The sequence below is a fragment of the Gymnodraco acuticeps genome, unplaced genomic scaffold (assembly GCF_902827175.1).
Source record: "Gymnodraco acuticeps unplaced genomic scaffold, fGymAcu1.1, whole genome shotgun sequence".
NCBI lineage: Eukaryota > Metazoa > Chordata > Actinopteri > Perciformes > Bathydraconidae > Gymnodraco > Gymnodraco acuticeps.
Genome location: NW_022989983.1, coordinates 1,935,870 through 1,962,510, shown reverse-complemented (window position 1 = coordinate 1,962,510; position 26,641 = coordinate 1,935,870). Strand labels below are relative to the sequence as shown.

The following is a 26,641-nucleotide window of genomic DNA, read 5'->3' as shown; positions in this document are numbered from 1 at the left end:
TCTTTCGACTCCACTTCGAGCGTTAGAACGATTAACGAAGCACTTTTATACCAATAAAGGACTGGATTACCTAAAGGCAGTTGAGTAGCACTTGAAATGTTTGGCTCTATGAAACCTGATATACTTATATGATTCTGTTTTCTTCAAGGTTGTGTCTTCCTGGTCGAATGTACTTATTGTAAGTCGCTTTGGACAAAAGCGTCAGCTAAATGCAATGTAATGTAATGTACTGAAGATAAAAGCATGGACAAGTTTTTCCAAATCCTGCTGTGACATTAGTCTTTTAATCCTAGATATATTCTTTAGGTGATAGTAGGCTGATTTAGTAACAGTTTTAATGTGTTTTAATTGAAACTCAGGTCAGAGTCCATGACTACACCTAGATTTCTGGCTTTATCTGTTGTTTTGAACATTGCAGACTGAAGCTCAGCGCTAACTTTTATACGTTCTGCCTTGGCTCCAAAGACCATTACCTCAGTTTTATCTTTGTTTAATTGGAGAAAGTTCTGACACATCCAGTCATTGATTTGTTCAATGCACTTACTCAGTGTTTGAATTGGAGCATAGTCTCCTGGTGAAATTGTTATGTAAATTTGTGTGTCATCTGCATAGCTATGGTAACTTATTTTGTTGTTTTTCATTATCTGAGCCAGTGGTAGCATGTAGATGTTAAAGAGAAGAGGCCCCAAGATGGAGCCTTGAGGAACCCCACATGTCATATTTGTCAACTCAGATGTGTATTTACCTATAGAAACAAAGTTGTTGCTGTCCTTTAAGTAGGATTCAAACCAACCAGTTTTCCGAAAGTCCCACCCAGTTTTCCAGTCGGTCTAGTAATATGTTGTGGTCAACAGTGTCAAACGCAGCACTGAGATCTAATAATACTAACACTGAAGTTCTGCCACTATCTGTGTTTAAGTGGATGTCATTAAAGACCTTTACAAGAGCAGTCTCAGTGCTGTGGTTTGGACGAAAGCCTGACTGGAACACATCGAAACAGTTATTTAAATGCAAGAAATTACTCAACTGTTGAAAAACAACTTTTTTTTAGTAAAATGTCTGAAAAGACAAAAATAAATAAACTTTGAGCTATTTGAGCTATTTTGCTCCTACTGTCTGTGCCCTAATTAAATTAAATTAAATAAAAATATAAAATAAATGTTTACAAGAAATATAAATCTACAAAATGTGCAATAACAATTTATAACATTTTTGTGCAGTTTATTAAAGTTAAATGTCCAAAAAAATAAAATGAAGGAATACAAAAATATGTATATTCAAGTAAAAGTATGCACATTGTATATTACATGTATATTACAGTATCTACAGCGGTGTGTTGCTATTACAAAAATATGAATGCTGAATTGCACAGATTAAAGGGGCTTGGCTACTAATGGGATCCAGAACAAATTGTAAAATAATATCGTGAGGACAGTTTTTAGAACATTTGTTCCCCATACCTTGGAGGCAGAGCCTGGGCTCCATGATCTGCTCCAGAGTGAGACCTCCTGTCGGCTGCACTTCTCTGTGGTGAGCACCTCCTCCTCCCGTCCTCCATGATTGGCTCCTCCGCTGTCTGCGACGCAGCGTGTAGTTCCGCCCCAGAATCACATCGAAATACTAGAGACAGAGGAAGAAGCGGCAGGCAGCAGCAACGTCTACCGAATATACCTAAATATACATATTGCCGTTGATATTAAACAACGTACGCGGAGAGGAATTAACTGAAACCAACCGGACCGCTTATTTTACCGACGAGGTAAGTCATACATCCATAGCATTTCCCCCATTTTCCCTTCCCATTACAGATGTGCACCGATGCCACAGGAGATTATCTCTGCTCGCTGGATTTCCCAACCTGTTCACGTTGCTGTCCGTACATCGACTGGTTTTTATAGAGGAATGGTGGGCCGCAGACGTTAGAACTGTTATTTTTATTTTTATAAAACGAACGTTGTCAGCCGTTATGATGATTTTTTTTTAAACGAACGTTTGAAACACCGGGCGAACTAACGCTAGGACTTGAATGAGCGCGAGCGAAGCGGTTCATTTCGAAAAACTGCAGCTGAATTGAGTTCATCGCTGCTCCTTTCAAACAGTAATGCGACATAAACGGAATTTTAACACAATTTCTTCATTTTGTCAGTCAACTACGACATTGTAGTAGTTTGTTTTATGTTACACGGTGTACCTGCTCAATATTAACTCGGGTTATAGCTATATTTATAGAAATGAGGCCTATCACGATGCGTTGCATGGTTAATTAATTACCGAGCTAAAACACCTGGGTAATCAGCCGTCTTGCTTCATGTACTTGAAAAAGGAGATACTTTACACCTAAAATACATGTATTAAACCTTTTTACCCTTTTTATACTCGTGGTACCAGTTTAGGACATCAACTTATTGTTAAAATAGGAACATTGAAGTTGAACTTTTAGCTTTATTACATTAATAACACAATTTGTTGACACATGGCATATGATTTGATCTAGTTTGAACTGAAACACAGGCCTTATAGCGTTGAATGTGTGGCTTGACCGTCTCTCATGTGTGCTTTACTGTTGGTTTAACTCTTTATCTGCACATTTATTTTCCAATCACGGTCTGAGTCTAGACTGGGCAGATGCACCATTATCAGTCAGGTCAGTCACAATGATGTGGCTGCAGGTGTTACACTATGCAGACACCACGTGATGGATGACAATGTCACTGGTGGCCATGCAAGGTCACACAGGTGGGAAGTGTAAGAGAGTGGGCATCAGGTGTTCCTCCCTTACCTTCAAACACCTACAGTCATATTTGGGTATTTAAAAAAAGGACATGTAATACATTTCCCAGGAAAACTGAGGAACCCTAGAGTTCTTAAAGTAATTGTATTTAGAGGAGATTTAAAAATACCACTTAAAACAAGGTCATTATAACCTTTGTGTTAAATACCCTTGATAAACAATCTCTAAATTGAAGACTATATTTTGCTATTGAATACATAACATTTGAGTGTTATAGTTTAATGGTGGTGGGGTCAAATTCAATGTTATATCTCTCATAATGCACTCAAATGTGTCACATGATCTGGAGGTTTGAATACAGCTTACACAACAAACAACCACCAGGCGTTTGTTGACACTCACAACATTGCCGTAAAAGACTCAAAAACCCCAAAGACCAAGCTATTAACAAGCTTAAAAGTGTATCTGTAAACAGGTATTTTGTTTTGAAAGCAGGAGAAAGAGCAGATGGTGGGCAGTATGAGCTGTATTGCCACATCGCTCCTGGTTAATTATTACAAACTGAAAACCGGCTGTCTAACTAATGGGAGTGTCAAAAGTTGTTAATTAAGCCACCCATTGTGCTTGAGATGTTGAAATCTCCCAGAAATCTGTTCGCATGGTTGCTCTAGCCTCTGAATGTTTGCCCATCTGAAATCTTGGTTTATTCACTTTATTACTAAACTTGTGAATGAGGTAAAGTAATGTCACCACTAAGAAACGACACCATTAAGGCGCCTTACTGCATGGATTACTACTCTATAATTTATTACAGGCATTACAGAGTACATCAAGAAAGTGAGAAGTGCTCCTGTGTGGAGGAGGATTTCTTGCAGGGATGAACGTCAGAGAATAACACTCACTGGAGAGATGGAGACAGTAATTAAGCCACCGTGCTGACAGTGAGTCTGCCTTGTGTGCACTAAGCTCAGCACTACTGTGTCTAATGGTTTGCCAGCCCTGCAGGGCAACAATAACCTACGTCACAGACACGGACATTCACTGAGACTCGCTGTTAGGGATGGGTATCGTTTGAAATTTATCGATTCCGATTCCGATTCTGGTTCTGCTTATCAATTCCGGTTCTTATCGATTCCCCGTTTCGATTCCAAAATTGTAAAAGAAAGAGGTCAAACGTTTAGATAACAAAAATATCTTTATTCTTTTCAGCTTTAACTGAAATTGTTACAAATAAAAAATATACATGCAATACAAATGTATTGCACAATAGCTGTGCTTTATTTTAACTGAGCTATGCCTGTGGCAAGCTATTAACACTGTGCCCAATTGTCTTTTTATTTTTTAGTGTAGTGGAGCCTCACTTCAGAGCGTTTACCGCGACCCATCTTTGGTGTTATGAAGTGACTGAGCTCGTGAACTGTCTACGGGAGGGCGGGGGGAGCCTCGCTGCGGGGCAACTGTGGACCTCTGTCGCCTGTCAGCGCAACTTACATGATGCCGTTTAAAAAAATTAAGGGCGGTGCCGGTGTCAGTACCAGATATGTTCGGGCTACCAGATATGTTCGGGTGTATTTCTGTCGCATCCGTCATCCGTCATATCCGTCATATACTCACCTCCCTCTGCTCCCAGCGCTCTGCTGCCACACACCGGCCGTCTGTGGAACTTTAGCCGGAGGAACTCGGGACAGCTTGTTATGTGTGGCGTGCTATGATGGGGTCCCATGTACTTGTGCACATAAATAATGTTTCTAATTATTTACAATTAAAAAATATATATATTCTACGTTACTTTAGCCAACACTTTTATAAGGCCACTAGATTAGATAATTACGAAATGTGTAGATGGAATACATATATTTCAGGTTGTTATTTTGTCATGATGTTTAATGTTTTATTTACCTTTTAGTATTTTTATATAGTATCTGAACTTTGGAGAGGAGTTGGGAGACAAACGACACATCAAATCACATCTACAGATCAAGGCGAAGCGAATGGAAGTACTCCCATACTCTATATACTAGCGTGAAAATGTTTGTGAAAACGTGTGCAAAGTCTCCGAAAATCCTAAAAATAAGCTCATATTTTAATTCCCCATAAAAAAAACACATCATTCAGTAAAAACAAGGCCCCACTGATCATCTACTCTCTGAGACGATTCCAGGGATGTCTGGCTTGAGTTTCGACCACCAGGGAAAGTGGACAAAAGTGCCCGAGATCAGCCTCTTAATTTACCCAGGGCCTAGTGCTTGGTTTTGGGCATGAAAATTCAGGAAACTACCCTGAGTATTTTATTAAATATCTGAACTTTGGAGAGGAGTTGGGGGACACACGACACATCAAATCACATCTACAGATCAAGACGAAGCTAGTGGAAGTACTCCTAGCGTGTGAAAATGTTTGTGAAAATGTGTGCAAAGTCTCCGAAAACGGAGCAGTAGCTGTGATGCTAGCTTTGCGGCTAGCGGTTAGTTGTTATTGTTTGAAGTTGTTGCTATGGAAACAACATGACGGAGAATTTTTTTATATCTTCTACATATAATAACGGACAAAGTAAAGAATGAAGTGTAGGCTATGCCTGTTTGAAGTTGTTGCTAAGGAAACAACATGACGGAGAAAAAGTATAATCTTCTACATATAATAACGGACAAAGTAAAGAATGAAGTGTCGGCTATGTTTAAATGTTCGGAATTTGACCGTGATGGCCCTCTTGAGTTGCCGTAAAATATGACGAATATGACGGATGCGACGGAAATACACCCGAACATATCTGGTAGCCCGAACATATCTGGTACTGACACCGGCCATCAGCGTACCGAGCCGGCCGTCAACGGCCCGCTGACGACCGGCCGTTCTGTGATTCTCCAGGTCCGCCCTGTATTCCACCGGGTCACCGCGGCGCCGCGGTACAGACGGACCCGCTGGAATACAGGGTCTACCGCGTTTAGGAACCGTTAAGCAGAACCGAAAAGGTGTATTTTGTACGGGTACCCGGTACCCGGCATTTTCTTATCGGTTCTCATCTGGAACCGAGTTTCGGTTCCCAACCCTACTCGCTGTCATTGGAAATATTTTTTTCCAATGATGAGAAGGAGCTCTGGTGCTGCTGTTGTGTTTTTGTAACTGACCTGCATCTGTAATTTAATCCGCTGTACTGTACCAGGCTTAAACACAAGCATTTGCACAGCTTCCAGAGCAAAAACCGCTGAGGCATACAGACCTCTTGTCCCGTTTGGATTCTTACATTTCCTCTGACCCTAGATGAACTGCAAACAGCTATCCAATATATCCCTGCTCCATTAGTCTTAACAGCAGGAAAGGAATTGAGGTTAAATATAGCAAGCAAACAAATGATAAAAACAGAAGCAGTTGCTTATGCGAGGCAGTGATTTTTCAGACACTCTTATCTGCTGGGTCGCACTCTGGATGCTGGAGGGAGGATTCTGTCTGCTTCCATTTTCTTTATCAGCAGAAATCAGCAGGTGGTGATGAGGAGAGGCGGAGCACAGGTGGTCAGCTTGTTGATTTGAAGTGCTGGACCCAAGCCAAGTTGGACCTCTGGACTGTCCTTCAGTGCCACCGCTTATTTAGGATCAGCCACCTCCGGTTATACACCTGCACATATAACGTCCACATTTGGTTTCCTCTTTTCATTTAGTTTCTCTTGGGGTTGTCATTGATTGCCCGTCTATTTACGTTTCTCTTAAATGGCTCATGTAGCCAATTTTCAATCCTACAATTCTCTTGTTTTTCCTGCTTTAGGCGCCATGCTTCTCTCTTAAAACAGCCTTGCTGCTTTCTCCATAATATACTGCTAGGCGAACGTGATTCCTTACATAAATAAATGGGAGGGCGTGGCAGTATGTTGATGCAAATAGAGGGCATTTGCCTGTCAATTTAGAATGACTCACATTCGCCAACATACAGTACACACGTTGCTACGAGCAAAATGGCAGCATAAATCCTTCAGTACTTATGCATGGACGGTTATTTTCTGCACTTATTAAAGCATTTCTACATATATATTAGTGCATCAAAATGTGTGAGAGAGAAAAGAATCCCTGGTTGTCATAGATACAAATAAATAAGCGGTCACTCAATGCTGACTTTAAACTCAAACACGTAGCAAGCAGCTTTATGTAGCTCAGCAATCATCGAGACGTGTACGTGTTGGTTTTGTTTACTGTGTTTATGAGGAAGAGAAATAATCGCCTATGCCTTACAATGAGTCCTTTGATGCCTTGTTGCTGTGTTGAATGTCAATAAGCATCCTGGGTGCTAAGTGGAAGATATGCACGCTGGTAAAGCATTTCACGTTTCATTGGTTGTTGTGGTGATGAGAAGAGAATCACTTTATGTAAATGATGGTGAAAAAGGTCATTCAATCTCAGCAGCGCACCACCAGCAGTGCTTGTGATAGCTCATGGGGGGGGTGGCGGCATGGTTGCCAAGGACACCCTCGACCTCCACGACGAGCAAGGGAAGTTTCCGGGGGAGCCACCTCTGTGTTTCTGTGGGGGATTGTGTTGTCAGCGATCAGTCATTGAGACAGCCGAGCTGACCACATGGATGACTCTATTAACCGAGGAGGCTGTGTTCCTGTGAGGCAACAGGCCTCTCAGCACTGACTCACTCCCTGAGACATGTTAGGGTTTAAAGGCCTCATGCAAGAGGGCACTCTTTGATGTCTCTTTGATGTGTTCATGTTTTATGACAAGCGTTTTTTAAGTTTCCACCCAGCTTGTTGAACTGGTTCTGTGTGTGTGTGTGTGTGTGCTTGTTGCTGGTCTACACACAGATGGTCTCGCTGCTGCCTGCACAGCTGCCCTCCAGCCAGTGTGACCTCAGTCCACAGATCATGCTGAGCCTCCAGCAGTTCTCCGCTGTTCTGGATACTCTGCCCGCTCTTAGGGCTGCACGATTTTGTGAAAAAATCTAATTGCGATTTTACTGATAAATATTGCGATTCGATCTGCGATATTTGTTGTTAAGCGACCCAACGGATGTTTATTGTAAAATGCGGCCATATCTCCGGCTAGGAAGGTTGTATCAACGTGCTCCCGTCTCTAGCACCCCCGCAGCCCGAGCTACGAGTGAAAGAACTAAACTTACATGAAACTTCCGTTGGGTTGCTTTAAAGTCAAGCTTCAGTTTAAGATTCACCCTGTAATAGAAACATGTGATGGAGCATCACTAACCTGACTCAGATGCTTTGTTTCACCAAACCATCTAGGAAAGCTCCATTGGAAGCCATTTGGAAAAGGGCAAGCACTTTCAAAAATACTTGGCAGGTGATTGGATCAATCTGTCTATCAACTTCTATTAGGGCTGTGCGATTATGGCAAAAATCATAATCACGATTATTTGGGTCAATAATTGATATCACGATTATTTTGACGATTATTCATTGACCATTTATTGAACTTTAAAACAAATAATATTTGACCAATAAACAAGATCAATAAATGTGTTGGAGCGCACTTCCAAAACCATACTAAACATATATTAATATGATAAATAAAAATAAATTAGACCAAAATAAATGAAATCAAACATGTTGCAGTGCACTGGCACAACCTACTGAAAACTCCTTAACATATAGCCAACATTTTGGTAAAACATATTCAACATATTCCACTCAGTTAAACGTTGAAGGCTGGCCAACCGTCATGGTCCAGAAGTAACAGGAAATAAATGTTGAACTACAATTTAAGACCAAATAAAAATGTTTAGGCCACCATGGCAAATGCTGGTAGGGCTGCTCATGTCATCTCTTAAAGATTGTTCGCTAGAAACACCAGCCTGTTTACATGGTCTGGTTTCATAGATGAGCGCAGGCAGGTGACGATATTGCCACCTGTACTGAAGACCCTCTCTGAAGAGGAACTTGTGGCAGTGCTGCCACATCTGACACAGGAAAAAAAGAAAAGACTCTGAAGAACCCTTTCTTTGCCATTATATAAAAATAGTGTTTCTACAAAAGTATAAATTAGGCTTACTAATAAGACAACTCAGATCTGAAGCTACACAGTAATCTGCTGCAGCAACAGTGCAATAAAAAAGACAACATTAATAGAATCAAACCCTTTTTTTGTTGCATTTTATTAGAGTATAAAAATAAATGCCTTTAAAATAGGATGCAAGCAACACTAGTTTCTGAACTGATAGTTTATAATCAATTTAAACAGAACAGATCTTAATGTTTGCATTCTTATACCATTTTGTACAATAATTATAATGAATAAGTTCAAACAAACTAAAACTTACAGCAGATTAATAACGGTATCTAACTTGAGTTTTTATTATATCAAAAACCTGTTGAAATGCTACTGTTATTTTTACTGTCCCACAAAAGCGCGTCGCAGCCTCCAGGAATGCTTCTTTCATAACTTCGCTGTCTTCGAAAGACTTCATGTGTTTTGCAAGAACGTGACTGACACGATAAGATGCTCTGGTAGCAGCCTTGCTCTTGTTGTTGGGCCTGGTGAAAATGGACTGCTGTGCATTTAGCTGTGCTCTCAGGCCCCTCCCCTTTTGGAGCGTAGGGCAGAATTAGGAGGGAATTCCGTCTCGTAGCGTTTGTGCACTGTTTTGAAATGCCGCTCCTAAATTACCCTTCTTCGATAAAGCCACGCTCGCATTGCAGATGAGAGACAGATGGACTTTGAATTGGAATAGATACAAAAATAATGATCCTCCCACTCGGAGTGAAAATTATATATTTTGGGCTTTCTTGCTTCTGCCATAATTGCGGTCTTGTGTGTGTGCGGACTGTCACTCCTGTTGAACATCCATGCAACGTCAGCGAACTAGTGCACTGCTCACCAGCCACGCCCCGACACATGGGGTGAGGCCGGCCAATCACAAAGCTTTGATGCGTTCAAGTGCATTATTCTGGCACGGGAACATTATGTTACAGGACATTAACGATAAAACAGAATATTGTTGTTCTATTTTTAGACACATCTCGCGATCGACTGGGAATCTCCCCGCGACCCTTCTTTTTAACTAGTTGCTGCTCTTGTTCTGAGATCTTCGCTTGCGCTGAACACTCACAACCCATGTCACTCCCACGTGGCCGAGTGGGCTTTTAGGGAGGGGCGAAAGCGCACCCAGCAAAATAATCGTATTTTGTCAATTATGCTGTTTTCCTAATCGTCGCAAGCCATAATCGTAATCGCGATTAAAATATGATTAATTGCACAGCCCTACCTTCTATCATGGGCCACTTCTGATTGGTTAACAATGGCTGGTACATGTGGAGCACAGCACTTTTGATTGGTGTGGATGACTGACACACAAAAAATGGTGTAAAATCGATTAATCGTTCAGCCCTACCCGCTCTCTAGATTTTTGAAATCCTCCTTTTTATACTACCATATCGTCATTTTAATTGTGTAATTTTAAACATTTTATTTATTTATATACACATCTATCGCAAGTCTGACCATCCTGTGAGAGGGATCCCTCCTCAAGGTGTCCTCCATTTCCCCCTTTAATAGAGGAGTTTCCCTTGTGTGCTGCTAGTGTTTAAGGACGGTGAGTGTTGTAAGCTGTAAACACTGCAAAGCCCCCTGAGAAGTGTAATTTGGATATTGGGCCATAAAATAAAACGTGATTGATTGACCTCAGCAAGCTGGGACACATACATGTAGCATCCTCAGACAGTTGTAGCATCCCTCGTGCATTTTCTCTTTCTCTGTGCTGTCTGCATAAGTGCGCCTGATGGCAGAGGAAATCCCCCCCCAGACTGAGAGGCAGCTAGCGTAGCGTAGCGGAGTGGGTACTCTGTTTGCAGCACTGAGTGCGGGTCCGACAGGCCTGGCCATTCAGTTGTATTTATAGTCTGAAAGCAGTGAGGAGAGATTCATTCAGCCAGGCTCACACTTCCTGACCCATCACAGCAGATTTATGGAGCCTCATCTGCCTCTTGGAGCCCCCCTTAGTAGTGTGGTGATATGGTTTTTTCTTTCCTTTACTTCGTCTTCCCCCCCGACCTTGCTCTGTGGGAGACCTTTCTAAGCTCCTGTGTATGGATTTATTGACGATGTGTGTCATGTAGCTACAGCTATCTGCATTGCTGTCTGTATGGCTGTTCTCTTATTAGTCTATATATCATCGTTTGCAAGGGTCCGCTGTGGCAGAGCCTTACAGGGTATTATGTGGAGTCCAAGAAAAGATGAAAAACATAATGTGTGTGTGTACAGATTCATATTTTGTGCTGTAGATCACAATTGTTCCCACCTCTTATATAGAGCCATTAGTGTCTTTCTTAGAGCCGGATGATACGAGCACAAATCTATATCATGATAAATTGTTGCATTAACCTTAAAAGCAAAAGCGATTCAATTACATTATTGTATATTTTATATCGTTGTCCTGATCAATTACAGTTGAGTTATTGGTCCAAACATAAAACATTCTGAAGTGTAAGTAATCCCAACCTCACTGAATATTCTATTGGATGTACTAAAGTGGTATTTAATGACAATAATATAAGCTGGTTTCTAGGACGATATAACATCCACATTCAATTGGTTACAGTTACATTTCTACAGGCGGATCTAATGTAACAAAAGCCTTCTGAATCGTAGCCTTCTACTCTTTATTTCATATATTTACTACTGCCATACAACGTTTACTGTACATTTCCTGAATGTATTTGAGTACAGTGTTGAGTGTAAAGTTGTGTGGATGATAGCGTGTCTCAAGCTACAAGCAGCAACTGAGCAGTGAAGGAATGAGTCCTCAAACCCATAAATTGGTTTGCATTTCACCACTTACTGTTCCATAATCTCAATGGTAAGTGTTTTTGGCTAGTTGCCTGAAGAAAGACTGGTTAACACGAGCTGAAAGGATTGTCACTTAAACAGCCCACTTGTGAACATAGCTTCTATGTGTGATTAAACAGCTAACAAGTGAATAAATGAGACTACTAAATGTCATCACGCGGTCATTGGCTGCCTTTAGCTTAGCTGTGGTGACACGAAGTCATGCAACCGTCATATAGCTCTTTTAAAGCTTACCATTAGCTTTTTACTTCTGGAGATTGCATTTACAATAAAAAAAAAAGTATCTTTAAAATGTGTTTGCCACAGATCTTCATTTTTTCAATAATCCTAAATCCAATGGAAATATCCTTTCTTTTGGTCAAGGGACCTCTTGCTAAGCTAACTCTGGGGTCCGTCTACAAAAACACCTCATCTCTGCACCACTGTATACCAGAAGATAAGCTAGTTTGTTCTGAACGCACAGGTTTAGAAAGGCCACTACACTAGTATAATACAATGTACTGAGCAGTCAGGAACATGGGAAAACTGGCTCGCATAGACCATGCATATCACACACAAAATGAATTCCTTTTATGCACACTTTCTTGTCTGACACACACCTAATGGATCAAATGAGTTTCCAGTTTGCTGGTCCAAGACATCGCTTCACCAGTGGAAAATATTGCTGCTAGTCTCTGGCTCTGTATTAGCGCAGTAAATGTACCGTGCCGCTGGAAGTTATGACAAATCATTTACGAATCATAGCACTGTGTCTTCAGAGCCGTCCTGTCCTTACAGGCTCTCTCTGGCTGTGTGCGTTTCCATGAGAGGTGAAGCATGCGGATGGTGCCAATAGACATGTGGATATCAATCAATACAGCTGGATGATGCTCTTTAATCTCATAAAACCATTAGCAGGTAAAGTGTGTGTGTGTGTGTGTGTGGTGTGTGTGTGTGTGTGTGTGTGTGTGTGTGTGTGTGTGTGGTGTGTGTGTTGTGGTGTGTGTGTGTGTGTGTGTGTGTGTGTGTGTGTGTGTTGTGTGTGTGTGTGTGGTGTGTGTGTGTGTGTGTTGTGTGTGTGGTGTGTGTGTGTGTGTGTGTGTGTGTGGTGTGTGTGTGTGTGTGTGTTGTGTGTGTGTGGTGTGTGTGTTGTGTGTGTGTGTGTGGTGTGTGTGTGTGTGTGTGTGTGTGTGTGGTGTGTGTGTGGTGTAGTGTGTGTGTGTGTGTTGTGTGTGTGTAGTGTGTTGTGTGTGTGTGTGTGTGTGTGTGTGTGTGTGTGTGTGTGTGTGTGTGTGTGTGTGTGTGTGTGTGTTGGCAGACAGATCAATGCAGTGGCTGCTATGTGCCAGGGAATATCTTTGCTGATGAATCAGGCTTCCCCCCCCCACACACAACAATTCGAGTGATGAAGGATCTATTCTTTTAAAAAGCTGCATTGTGGGCTTCATTAGACTCATGTTTGGAAGAGACAAAGACATGCACACACTTGAGTGAATATTACGACCCATAAGGCAAGGTCACGAGTCTCCTCCCACATACAAATGCCATTCAATGTGTATGTGCTTCTTATACTTTCCCAGCAGCACCCGCAATATTGTACCATGCCCCTTCCAAGTACTACCTCTACAGCGTTTGTATCACTTGCATGTGAGTTATAGCTGCCCAGAGACATGGATATTAAGCGTGGTAATGACCTAGTGAGTCTGCCTTCAGGTTCGGTTTCTAAAAAGGGAAGAGTCATTTATAGTAATGCAGTATTTAGCATTTATTAGACCGTTTCTAATCCTGGAATGATCAAAGACTGGGGCCAGTGTTTGAGGAGGAAGATTTGTTTCTCTTAAGTATCTTAAAATAGCTTTTCTGGCAGAATAACGTGCTGATTTAAAATGTCCTTTTGTCTTTTTGTCCTCCTCTATTGGTCATTGTGAATGTACACCCGAGCAAGATCATGTCAAAGGAACAAACTTCACTTCTAGGTTGGTTTCAAACTAAGTAGTGAGTGTTGTTCCACATTTTGAAGTGGGATATTGATAACAATAGCCCGTTTTGATAGAATCATGGCAGAAAAAGACATCACAGAAATGCCAAGGTTTTTCTTATAGGGTGAAAAGAAGAAAAAACAAGATGTATCAGCTTGTGTCAAGAGGAATAATAAAAGCTGTACGGAGGATGATGGAGCCCCAGGAGAGCAAGCTGTCATTTAATTAAGTAGACGTGAACAATGGGGAATTATGTGAGTGTGTGCTCTCCGTCTCGATGCTCGTTCAGCTGTGGATGTTTGCTGACAGTATTGGTAGCTGTTCTGTGCTATAGATCAGCGTTTCCATGATGGAGAACAATTGAGGAAACTCCAGACCAGATTCCCTCTTCTTACCAGAACTGAACAGTCTAGAAATATCCTGATTGTTATTTACCTGAAAAGAGGGGTGGGTTGCTGATATGCCAAACAAATGGATTTCCCTCCTCTAATTCCCTTACCAAACAGCCTGGGTTAGAGCAGTAATCTGGAACTGAGCCTCGTCATAGTCCATTAGCTTTACTCCAGCGGGATTTCTTCCTCTGCGGACTGGGAACTGTAAACACAGATTTGGCATGATTATGAAAACTTGGAGGGTGGAAGAAAGTTCTGGTGACGTTCCCCTGGAAGGAAAACTCCCCCAGTGTAAGAGCAAGGCGTTACCACACTGGTGACTGTGCCGGGATACATTGTTTTTCCCAATGACCCAAAAAACTAGCACATATAGAAGGCAGGACATAGAAGTGAGGCTTTCTGCATGGTTGGCAGGCGGGTGGTATCCCTGGAATTTGTCCTGGCCTATTTTCTATTATGATGTAAAGGGTTGACTGAAGTCTGAGTCTCCAGTTGAGGACAGACATGCCTGTGTTCCTCTGTGATGGGAACAGTCATTAGAATAATTTGCCTCCGAGAGAGCAGACAGGCAGATGACATTTCTTCCTCTTGCTGGAATTGGTTATTAGCTGTGCCCCAAATGAAGGGCTGGATCTTTTTGATTGAAGCAGTTCATTAAAGGGATGGTTGATATTATTTTTAATTGGGGTCTTATGAGGTACCTACAGTGTATGGCGGTTAGCATCTCCCAGTTAGTAAAAGCAGACAAGAGTACCAGCACGTACTGGTATGGACGGGGGCGGTAGCAGAACGCATGTTATCGTATGGGAAAGCCCACTAAAAAAATTAATTGGTTGATGCTATAGTGTATGCTACATTTAGAAAGTCTGTCGTGGCCAACTGGTCTAACACTGCCCTAATTGGCTGCTTAGTCATTGGCTGCTCGATTATGGCAAAAATCATAATCTCGATTATTTGGGTCAATAATTGCTATCACGATTATTAAAAACGATTATCCATTTACTTTGAAAACATCCATTTATTGAAAAAAAAAGTGAACAGTATGTTTTTAACAGTTGATTAAAACCTGAACTTTAAGTAAATTCAACTGAAAAACCAAAGATAATAATAATAAAAAAATAATCGTTTTATTTCGATTACGTTGTTTTCGTAATCGTTGCAAGCCAAAACCGTAATTGCGATTAAAATACGATTAATTGAGCAGCCCTAGTGTCTTTCATGTTTTACAGGGGTAAGTTTGTATTCAGCAAAGTCACAATAAAAACAAAAAAAGCCTTTTAATGGCAGCGGTAAACCAGTAACGTCTGTTTTATGAGGTAAAAATGACCACATTTGTAAGGAGTTGGGTGGCTTTGAAAGAAGTGTGAATAACGGCTTCAGTTCCCTGATGGAAAGGGCCTTGGGACAGCAAGGAAGAAATTATACTCAAACTGATATTGATTTTTTTTAGGCAGGTCTTGCTTTCAGATGGGCATAAACGTTTTCTGCTGCTGCCCTTTCTAAGCATAACATTGCTTAGATGAAGTATACCTTTATGTTCCTTCAAAAGGGGCAAGCCATCATCATCTACTGGATGTAATACACCGACTTATGAGAAGTACCTCATGTCTGGGTCTACATAGTGCCAGCATCTTTATTCAAATGATTTCAATCAGGAGAAAGTGGAGATGTTTACCAGAAGACCTCAACAACATTCATCTTAATGTATGCTCTTTAGCGATTGCTTTCAAGCAAGAGACCCTTTTGCATGCTACAAAAAACATCCTTTAATATGAGCTTGATCCGAGGCATGGGAAAAAGCCTTTAATGGCTTTTTCCCTGAAGTAAAAATACTAAATAAACCATAATGTTTTGAAGCATGCAAAGACTAGGGGTGTAACGGTATACGTACCCGTACCGAATAATTTCGGTACGGGCCTTTCGGTTTGGTACACGTGTGTACCGGACGAATATAACGTTAAACGTAAAAAATTGAGAACGTGAACAACTTCTTGGAAGTAATCTCAGGTGCTGCGTCATTTGCTCACATTGGGTTCAACGCGTCATAGAGCAAGTCATTTCATTGGACGAGAGGCATGCTATGAGAGCTGGTCAGAAGGATGCATTCAAATGCATCTTGTTGTTGCGTGTTGGCACCTTGAGTCTATTGTAATTTCGTTGTACCTGTACAATGACAAATAAAGATCTATCTATCTAAATGTAGTCAGTAATTTGAGAAACTGTCGAAATGGCGAACGCAGATAAAGTTGAGCTCGAAAATCCTCCAGCATCATTGAAGTCTCCGGTTTGGGAACATTTTGGTTTCGCAGTTACGTACAAGGATGACGGACAAAGACAGGTGGACCGAACCAAAGCTGTTTGTCGGCATTGTTCAACTAACATTGGTTACGCGGCTGGCAATACATCAAACTTGCACACTCTTGAAAAGGCATCACCCGAACGTGAATATCACCGGGACCAAAAGAAAAAAGACTGAAGTGCAAACCCAACTCCCACTAGCATTTAAGCCTCCACCACTCGTAGAGAGTTCAGACCGAGCCAAAGCTATTACAAACGCCAAATATCCTTATGTTGCCATGTTAGCAAAGCGCTACCTGGCTGTATCTGCTGCCTCTGTCCCTAGAGAGGGTGTTCTCCACAGCAGGAGACATTGTTAGTGCCAGCAGATCTGCCCTTTCAGCAAGCAATATGGACAAGTTCATCTTTCTTTAAACAACATGAAAATACAATGACAAGCAAGTCCTAATGTCAAACTGGCTGCTTAGGTGCTAGTAAAGTTCAAATACAGATTATTTCAATTCATCGAAATGCTGCACCTTAATGTTTATTTTATTATATTTTGTATTTATTTGAGTGAATATTCACAGTTTAATAATAATTAAAAACCCAAAACTAATAGTTTATGTTTTGTGAGTAGGCTACTAGTAAAGTTCAAATACAGATTATTTCAGTTCATCGAAATGCTGCACCTTAATGTTTATTTTATTATATTCAGGGGTGCACATAACTGGTACTTATGCGCGGCAACATTCCGAAATGCGTACTGTCTCTTGTGTCACAAAGCGCATTTGCGTACCGACGTACCTGTGAAGCTTTTCCAGAAGGCGGTTAGATCATCGGACGACAGAGTTGGTCTCCATATCAGACAGGGCTGCTGTTAACATCGGTCTGTACAACGGAATTGTGCCAAAACTACGCCAACCGGCTGCAGAGGGAGACTAAAACAGCTGATCACAACGGTCACGCGCTGTGGTCACGGAGTACTCCACTAGCCTCCCCCCCCCCCCCCCCCCCCCCCCCCCGTCGACTTTCCTGAAGTACTCCACTAGCACCCCCCCCTCCCCCCGTTGACGTTCACGATACAGAGGGCTTCATCAAATAACTTTGAGTGGAGCCAGAAGTTGGAATACCAACACTGACTCCAGGTACTCATCTGAGTACCTCACTGAGAAAGTTATGTGCACCCCTGATTATATTTTGTATTTATTTGAGTGAATACATTATTCACAGTTTAATAATAATTAAAAAAAACAAAAAAATATGTTATGTTTTGTGATAATTTTTTCGGCTGTACCGAAAACGTACCGAACCGAACCGTGACCTAAAAACCGAGGTACGTACCGAACCGAAATCTTTGTGAACCGTTACACCCCTAGGCCAAAGACGCATAATTACGGACCTGCTCTTTACTCTGCAACATAAATATATGGATTGGATTATTATGTTTTTTTTTAGGCTGGAACTGTCCTAGTTGGACGTTTCCAATTGTTTGTTTTTATCAAAGTCAAAGGGGTACATATTTGTATTTTCCTACAAGAAAATGCGAATGTTTTATTGTGGTAGATTTATTTGAATACATTAATCTTTGCTGTAAAGGTCGACAAAGTGTGAAGAAGTATGTATTTCTGCTCTACATCACCATGGCAATACGCCTGATGGATGTGTCTCCTTAGAGTTCAACAGGCAGGTTAATTTGAGGTCACAACAGTGACATTCACCTGGGTCAACCTGAAGCCAAAGAAGCCGGTGTCAAAACACGTCCATGATGTGAATAGTGATGACAACCAGTGAATAGGAAGTCACGGTTGCTATGGCGATAAAGAAGACTAATTGAAGCAGCTGAAGCGAGGGTCAGCAGCACCACAGCCAGGCTTTGTCATCCATCATGCAGCCTGCCCAGACTTGATGGCGGCCCAAGGTGAGATGGAGATGAATCGACAAAGACAAGAGAGAGTGCGGAGGAGGAGGAAAATGTGGGAGGAACGGAGGAAAATGTGGGAGGAAGAGGTGAGGATGTGTTCATCGATCACTCAGAGACGTCTGCTGACATGGCAGCTACAGGGATCCTTTGTGTTGGCAGTGATGCCATATATCAACAGTAGGTGTTTTGGCACACGCCTCTGTGTCCACATGTGTATCCTGGCATGGAGGTAAAGGCAGGTCCTCTTTCCTTACAGCCATAGAGATGAGAGGGTGTGTGTGAGGTGCCAACAAGAGAGGAGAGAGGAAGGGATACTAAATAAGTTATCCATTTATTGAGCTGACATATTTCATCATGTCCTTGCTCTAAGTAATTGTGTTAAATTTGAAAAGTCTTCCAGAGGCAGCGCTGACACTAGGCTATAGTGACGGCTGATCTTTGCTGCGAACTCACGGCCTCATGTGGTTTTCCCTCGGACACGATTTGTTTCTGCTGCCGTTCGTTCACTCAGCAGAGCCTCCTTGTCCCTGGCTGAGTGGCATGATATTTAAATGCTGAGATGAGGCTCCAATGGCAGCTACACGCTGTGCAGGGAAACAGACCTGAAAAACAGAAGAGGAAATCATGTGAGAGAAAGCACGCAATTTGTGTATCCCATCTGAATGCCCGAAGAGCCGAGTAAAACAGATGCTTATGTCAGGGGAACCATTTGAGAAGCTATCTGACACAACAGACACTGCGGTCGAGGCTAACGGGACTTCTACACCATCAGCGCGCTCATCCTCATCCACTGCACAGATTGCAAATGAAATTTCCCTCCTGTCATCTTGGACTACTTCCGCTGATTGTCCGTCCCAATTACGCAAAACTTGGCGGTCATATCTGAAGGTCTACATGGCTCATTCGAATCCCTAGGATAGTCGCGGGTAAACGCTCCTGAAAGCACGTGTTTAGAGCTCCTCAATTTCAATTCTGTTCCATTTCTACCAAAAGAAATTCCCCTTGTCTCCTTGCCTCACATCTGTCCCTCGGGGCTAGCCCAGTTTAGAATAAACATCGGCAACCAGCTTTGTCTCTATGGCAACCGCTGCGCATGCTGAATGGTGGAGCAGGCAGGGAGTACGTCGGTCTGAGTGGGGATGGTGGTAAATGCGATCTAGTTTCATTTCGAGTGATTTGGCTCCGGGTTAAAGCAGGTTTGAGATCCACTGGAGCCCCCAGGAGACACGTTTTCTTTCAGTAGGAATCCAAAGGAAGAAGAACAGGGTGATGGTGGGGGAGTGACGGTGGTTAGTTGCCTGGGTTACCCGGTAAAAGGGGTCAGTGGGGTTGGGCTGTGAAAGCCACCCAGTCAGTCTGTCAGTCGGTTTAAGCTCAACATGACCCCGTCTCCCTTAACGCCTCGATTACCGGCTAGACTGTACAATTAAAGCAGCTTTTGCCTCCATCCCACTTTCTGTGACAGCCTGAGGAAGTGTTGGATTGATCCAGCCAATACGCTCAATCCGCTCAAGCATGCAGGGTATTTGTTTTTCTTATTTCCTTGTTCTCTTGTCTAAATATTATTTAGTTCCGCCATTGAGCCGGATTTGTCAGCAGGGATTTTGCAGGGCATGTTTTCCCTCCACATGCTGATTGCTGAGTAGCTCCAAACACTCAGTGTTTTCTCCATTGTTTTATCTAATGTGTAGATTGTGCTCAGTTGTACCCATCTGCTTTCTCGCGTTGTTTCCAGGCAAGTTTCAATCTGTTGCCAGAGCTGGGTGTCCTTTGACCCAGTTCATGCGTCAACAGGCAGCTGTCTGTACAGAACAATGTCAGACTATCGGAGGATGAAACTGCTGTTAAAACAGACATAACGTACCTCCTGCTGTAAGTTGGCTGCTAGAAGCAGACCCACCCTGAAGGTTATCTGACACTAGCATCTCAAGGTCGTTCCAGGGGGTTTGGCTCAGACTCCGTTATTGTAACCGCTCCTCCAATTTGGCTAGTCCTCTGCTCAATTACATTTGTCTTTTTATTTCTTGTTTGTCTTGCATGCTTTGTGTGCATCTCTTCTGATAAATGAGATCTTTCTGTATCGAGGCTGTTTGAGGTGCAGGCCCATTTGGCTTCGTCTTCCAGTTGTTAGCATTGACCTAGAAGAAGCAAACGCTCCATCTGCTGTTATTTGCAACACGAGTCACCCTCGTGGGCAATGCCATGTAATTCAATACCACTTCCTGTCCTCACCTTGGGCAAACAGGCAAGGCCAAAGAGGTACCATTTCAGGGAAAGTGGGGGAGGGGACCCTGGACACTTATGTGTTGTTCTTGTTCAGTGATGATGTGCAGGGACAAACGGCTGGCTTCAAGAGGAAAACAAATGAGGTGGGCTTTAGAGCTTCTTGTTAAATCTCTGTGTGCATGTTTGCACACCATGTGCGTGCAGTGCAGGGTGACCTTTCTTGGAGAACTAATGGGCAAAACACTGGCTCTTGATTCACGTATCACAGTCGGCCAATGTAGTCAAAAGCAAGAGGTACCATAGAGAGTAGGGGTGCAACAACTAATCGACTTAATCGATTAAAATCGATGACCAAATTAGTTGCCAACTAATTCAGTCGTCGATTCGTTGGAGACGTCATCACGTGTGTTTTACGTGCCGTTAAGCTCCAACGTTATTGGTCTTTTTATCGGTACTGGAGACATTTAAAAAAATATATGTCATGTATTATTGCTACAAAAACATTATATCGCAGTCTTAGTGTCGCCAACTCGTTTCTAATATGCAAAAAGACAAACAAATGCGTCTATGATGTATTTTCGATCAGACGAGATCTCCCCCCCGTCTGTGTGCGAGGGGGCGGGGCAGTTTACACACACGCAGCTGCTACAAGCAGCAACACACTGCGGGGATGGCGGAGAGAACGCGCTCCGAGGTGTGGTTAAATGTTACCCGTCTCGATGTGGACAATGCTCGTTGCCAAAAGTGCAATAAGAGTTCAGCATGTAAGGGCGGTAACACGAGCAATTTGTCTAAACATTTATCAAAAGTGCACCACATTCAGACGGAGGAATGTACCGGGTTCGACTGTCTTTCAAGCAGCTCTGTAGCCCCATCCACGAGTAACGTTTCCACGTCAGGTGTTATTATGTATGCTAGCAGCAACACACGGAGTTAACTACATTATACAAACATGGGTTAATGATTAGAGGAAACTGAGTTACTCTTTATTTTGTTAAAGTTTCAGCTCTTCTGTTTACAGATCTGTCATCAGATTATTGAATACGATTTGTTAAAACACTGTTGTTTCTTTTGATGTGAAATATTATTTATTTAATTTAAATAAAAAGCAATGTTAATTTTGTTCACAATTTGTTTAGTTAATTTAATAATATGTATTTTTGAATCAAGTATTCATCTTTATTGTCTTCATTGTTAGTTTCCACATGCCTAAAACAACCTCAAGCTAAATCTAAAAGTCGATGGCTAAATAAGAGCGCTTGAGAAATTGTGCAAGGCATACAGTAATAGTCCGAATAGTCGATTAATCGTTTCATTAATCGATAGATGAATCGATTATCAAATGAGTCGTTTGTTGCAGCCCTAATAGAGAGAAATAACTAGTCAGGGCCGGACCTTTGACGTAGGTACCTGCTGCTACCTCCTTCAGTCTCATGCTGGTAGGGGTTGCTATAACGTTCTGCACCTAACGTTGATTTCATCCTATAAGGCATTTATCTAGCAGAACATTCCCCACTTCCTGTTTCTTATCCTTATTCTCTTTATTTCATGATCATTTTTCATTTTCTCTTTGTTCAGACATGTGATAGTCTAAACCAGAGTTTCCTCGTCTGTTTCTGTCTTGCCGCCCTTCAGAAGCTGATGACGATAATCATGGCCCACTCAAAGAGATGATCTCATTAGCAATACCAGAGTCACTCTGAAGTGGAAATAAGATTCAGCTTAGCCAGATAGCCTTGCTCTTATCAAAGCACGTTGTCCATTTGTCAAAACGTGATGCAAATTACGCCAACGAGTTAAGCTACATGGAAAATTGAAAAATAATCAACATTGGCAATAAGCCCATATTATTTGTCACAGCTACCATCAAACATGATAAATCATACATCAAATATGAATCCAGACACCCTCTGAGTTTAAAGAAATGTGTTAATTTAACACTTTTGCCATTTTCCTTATTATTTCTTTAATTAATAGCAAATCTAATGTTTTCTTTCTTTCTTCTTCGACAGCGTGATTCACTGTGACAAGACAGCAAGATGGATGAGCTGCAGGACGTACAGTTGACTGAGATCAAGCCGCTGCTGACCAATAAGGTGAGTTGTGGGGAGTTCAGGACAGTGAAAACAAGCCCCTGAGGCGACATGCAAACATCTGTGCACCTGAACTAATATGTAGAACCACACGGTTTGCAAACTAAACAGTCATGTGGTGCACATTTGAAAGGGAACGATCACATCATATGGTCCTCCCAGGCAAATACATACACTAATACACCACGCATGCATACTCTGCAGTCCTGTTTATCAAAGTGAATTATTCATATCCGCTTGACAGGGGGAAAAGAAAAGAAGGGAGTGAGTAAAAAAGAACGTTATAGACGAAATAAGGCTAGAGAGAAGAATAGATGTGAGGCGTTTAACAACAGACATCCAGAGAGAGAAAAGACAGAGAGACATCAAAGGAGCTACTTTAAGAAACGCATCTCTTCATTTCCAGCTTGAAAGATTTGTGAGCGACGGCACAAAAAAACAACGACACATCAAAGCTCTTCCCAATCCTCTTCTGCCCTGTTCCGTCTCAACTGCTGATTAACTGATTAGAAAGACGGTTTTGTTCTCGCCTCGGGCAACTGTCAGACACTCAGGAGGGAGATGTGAGTAATGCATCAGCTCTGAGGGGATGGCAGCACATCAGAGGTGGCTTTGAACGATGAGCAGTAACATGGCTGACCCTGTGTGGGGTGACAGGGGGAAGACACATCTTAAACTCACTCAGAACGGGGACACTGACCTCTCACTCCACCTAGTGGCCAGCTCATTTAAAAGTCAAACCAACAGTGTTGAAAGCAGATGGTGATCAAGACGCAATAGTGATTATAAAAAAGAAGGATTTGTCTCTGACTCTGATCATATGTAGAAATGATTATAGATTACACATACACTGTACATGTATGACTATTGATGCAGACAGGTAGGTGAGTACTGTCAAAGCCGCAAAGTAGCCATAAAAGTGAAGACTATAATTAGCGGTTACCTATGTATGATTATAGGAGCTTCAAAGTATAATGTGCATTAGAGAACAACTCGTGATAAGAGATAACTCCATATATAGTGCAACAGTTTGTACAAGGAGTAAAACGGTTGCATCAAATCTTTGGCAAATCAGATTACTTGCAATAAGCTGATAAAAACTGTCATCACTCTCCCCATGTTGAAGCACGACCTTCATGAAGGTGCTTCTGAAATATGCCTTGCTTGTTTTAGTAATAAACCTGAGGCTATTTTCTCCATGGAAATATGAACCCTGCCGTAATCTAGAGCTGTTTGGACTCTAGTTCAAACTCTAATGTGGATTTGTTTTGCATCTTTAGTCATCGTGTTAAAAGCCTGTATTTGTGCACAGTTGCAGAAAATATTTAGCTACACTTATATTATTAGTGTTAAACTATGTGTAGAATAAGATGATACGTTTCCAGTGGTTATGGTATAGTACAGGGGTGTCAAACTCAAGGCCCGGGGGCCAAATCCGGCCCGTGACTTCATGTTGTGTGGTCCCACAAGAGCTTGCAAAGAATATAATATGTTTATTATACGGTTACATGCCGATTAACAGAAGCACGTTGCCCATAAACTACATGTCCCACAATGCATCTCAACTGTGTATTCTTTTTATAAGAATCCTATTTTTTTCAAAATGTCACTTTTTCTTTTTTTTTGTTGCTTTTTTTCCAGAATTTCACTTTTCTTTGTAAATCATTTTGTGACTTTCTCACTGAAGAGACTTCTGCTTTCAGACGTAGTTAATGATGAAGTTATTACCCTATCCAATGATAATCCAATGATGGGGCAATAACATTATTTTATATATATTAAATATTTATATATGTATTTATTTTGTATATAGTCTTATATATAAAACTGGCCCTTTGAGTGCAACCATGATGCTAATGTGGCCCGAGATGAAATTGAGTTTCACACCCCTGGTATAGGTTTGTGTACGTCTACAAATGCAATATTCATTACATGTTTTCCAAAGAAGCATCGTCATCATTACATGTTGGTGTTTATCCTTTAAAAAACTACATTTTCACTGCGTTGAAAAAACAGTTTGCTCTTATACACAAATGGAGAAACACACCTGCTTCGACCGGGAAGGCCTGGCAGCATCTAACAACGCCTTAAAGAGCGTCTGTATAACCACAATACAGACAAATCCATTATTTTCCTTTTTTGTTTGTTGATGAGGTAATAAAATGACACCAAAGCTTTATTTCAGATGCAGGTGTGTGTGTGTGTGTGTGTGTGTCAGCTTTAAATGAAGCAAAAGATATTCAGCACAGCCCTGTTGCAATCAGAGTAAACACTTTTAGTTCCTTCCTGTCCTCTTGTCTCTACAATGGATTAAGCTGATTCTAATTCAATACTTCAGAACCAGACGGCTGCATTATAGCAAGAGAAGAGCGTAGACGAGAATCATGTTTTCACCAGGATTTCTGCTCCATCAGAAGAGAGAAGAAAGTGGGAGCTGCTTTGTAGCCACCATCTGCCTCTACACCCCCATGTACCCACCGGTCTGTCCTACAACCGAATCCCTCAACAATCCTCGTTGTTGTTGCCGCCCACTCTCGCTTTTCTGCCCATCGATCTGTAGCTTCCTGCTGTCTGAGCAAAGACAAACCGCACACTGGGAAGTGGGAACACACTCTCTGTAAAGAAATGCCATTTGTTTATGTCCTATATGTGAAGAGTCAGGCTGTTGGGATGTTAAGAACGAAACTCATGTTGCATCACATGCCCCAAAGTGTCGATGGTGATGATTTATCATTCACAGAAGAACATTATGAGTTTCCTAAAAGTCCTTACAGGGTGCGTCACAAACAGTTGGACAAATAGATCCATAAACAACGACGCAAAGTGCTCGCCACAATGTGTCACAATTCTCTTCTTAGATTCCACTGCTCAAATGGGCTGAAATCAAACTAAGAACTTATATACATGATGACCAAATATTTAGATCTCATTTTAAGTCCTTAACCCTCCTATTGTCTTCGTTCCCCCCCCCCCCCTTACTTTGGTGTTCGTGTTTTAACTGCTATTACATTAACACAAAAACCATTAATCATCACCTAATTTAATTTAACACCCTTTCAAACTGTACATATTGTATCAGACTACGTGTGTGTGTGTGTGTGTGTGTGTGTGTGTGTGTGTGTGTGTGTGGTGTGTGTGTGTGTGTGTGTGTGTGTGTGTGTGTGGTGTGTGTGTGTGTGTGTGTGGTGTGTGTGTGTGGTGTGTGTGTGTGTGTGTGTGTGTGTGTGTGTGTGTGTGTGTGTGTGTGTGTGTGTGTGTGTGTGTGTGTGTGTGTGTGTGTGTGTGTGTGTGTGTGTGTGTGTGTGTGTGTGATCGATCGGATGGTTACTAATTCCTCTCCTTTATGGCGGTCAGTTTTGACCGGGAACACCATGGTGTTACAAAGTTGACTAAAACATTCAATGAAAGTGGTGATCAGCGATTGTATATGTTCAAATCTCTACTGTGAAGGATTTCATGAAGCTTTAATGCAATCGAATGGAAAACAAAAAAGTTATGATTGATGAAAGTATTAAATCGGTCAGATTTGACCCGAAGACAACAGGAGGGTTGGAGCTTATAAAAAAGTGTGACAATGCCAGTATTTATTCCATCTGTTCACACATGAATAGTTGGAACCTCTGTTAAATGCGTCTTTGAGCATGGTGTGTATGTAATCCTCCTCTCTCTTTTCTTGCAGAATGCTCGCAACTTTCAGGATTTCGACTGCCAGGTGAGTGTTGCTCTCCGCTCCCTCACAACGCTTTGTTATGCCCTGATTTAGGGGATGCTGTTGTGTAAGAAGAAGGGGGTTGGGGCTTTCTGCCTTCCCCCTCCTTGTTTACATGCCCTACATTCATCCTCACAGGCATGTATTTACTGCACAACACACGCTGGTGACATATAGGTTAAGTAATAGACATTTAAAATGATTGGCTCTATTTTTTATATTAAACCTATTACATTGAGGTTTTCTTTGTTTTGCATGGATGTATATGTTAGTCACTTTTTAGTGATTCTGTGGACTGCAGATCATGTGTCCTGATATGAAAAGCTAACATCCAATCACATTGGTGGTTCTGGATATACGTTATAAGAAGTAAGCATTGCGATTGCTTGTTGCTCTAAACACAAAGCCTTTAGCAACACACCCTCGCTCCCCTGTGCTACTACCAAACCCTGCAATAATGGCAACGTGCCATCAAAGTAAATACACCGAGGACTTATTGGACTCATCCTCCTCTGCAGAGCTTTACAAATAACGTGGCCAGT

At 41.8% G+C, this 26,641-nt stretch overlaps 1 protein-coding gene across 2 annotated transcripts in view; it reads left to right on the top strand.

Annotated features, from left to right (window-relative positions):
* The first annotated feature begins 1,587 nt into the window (after nucleotides 1-1,587).
* ndrg3a (ndrg family member 3a) overlaps nucleotides 1,588-26,641 on the top strand; it is a 42,248-nt gene continuing 17,194 nt past the window's right edge. The window contains exons 1-3 of one of the 2 annotated variants that reach the window (XM_034212241.1): nucleotides 1,588-1,759; nucleotides 22,310-22,393; nucleotides 26,070-26,102. In XM_034212241.1, coding sequence (XP_034068132.1) covers nucleotides 22,337-22,393; nucleotides 26,070-26,102 — 90 coding nt within the window. In that variant the 5' untranslated portion in view covers nucleotides 1,588-1,759; nucleotides 22,310-22,336. The remainder of the gene's footprint in view (nucleotides 1,760-22,309; nucleotides 22,394-26,069; nucleotides 26,103-26,641) is intronic. The other variant, XM_034212243.1, reaches the window with a different exon arrangement.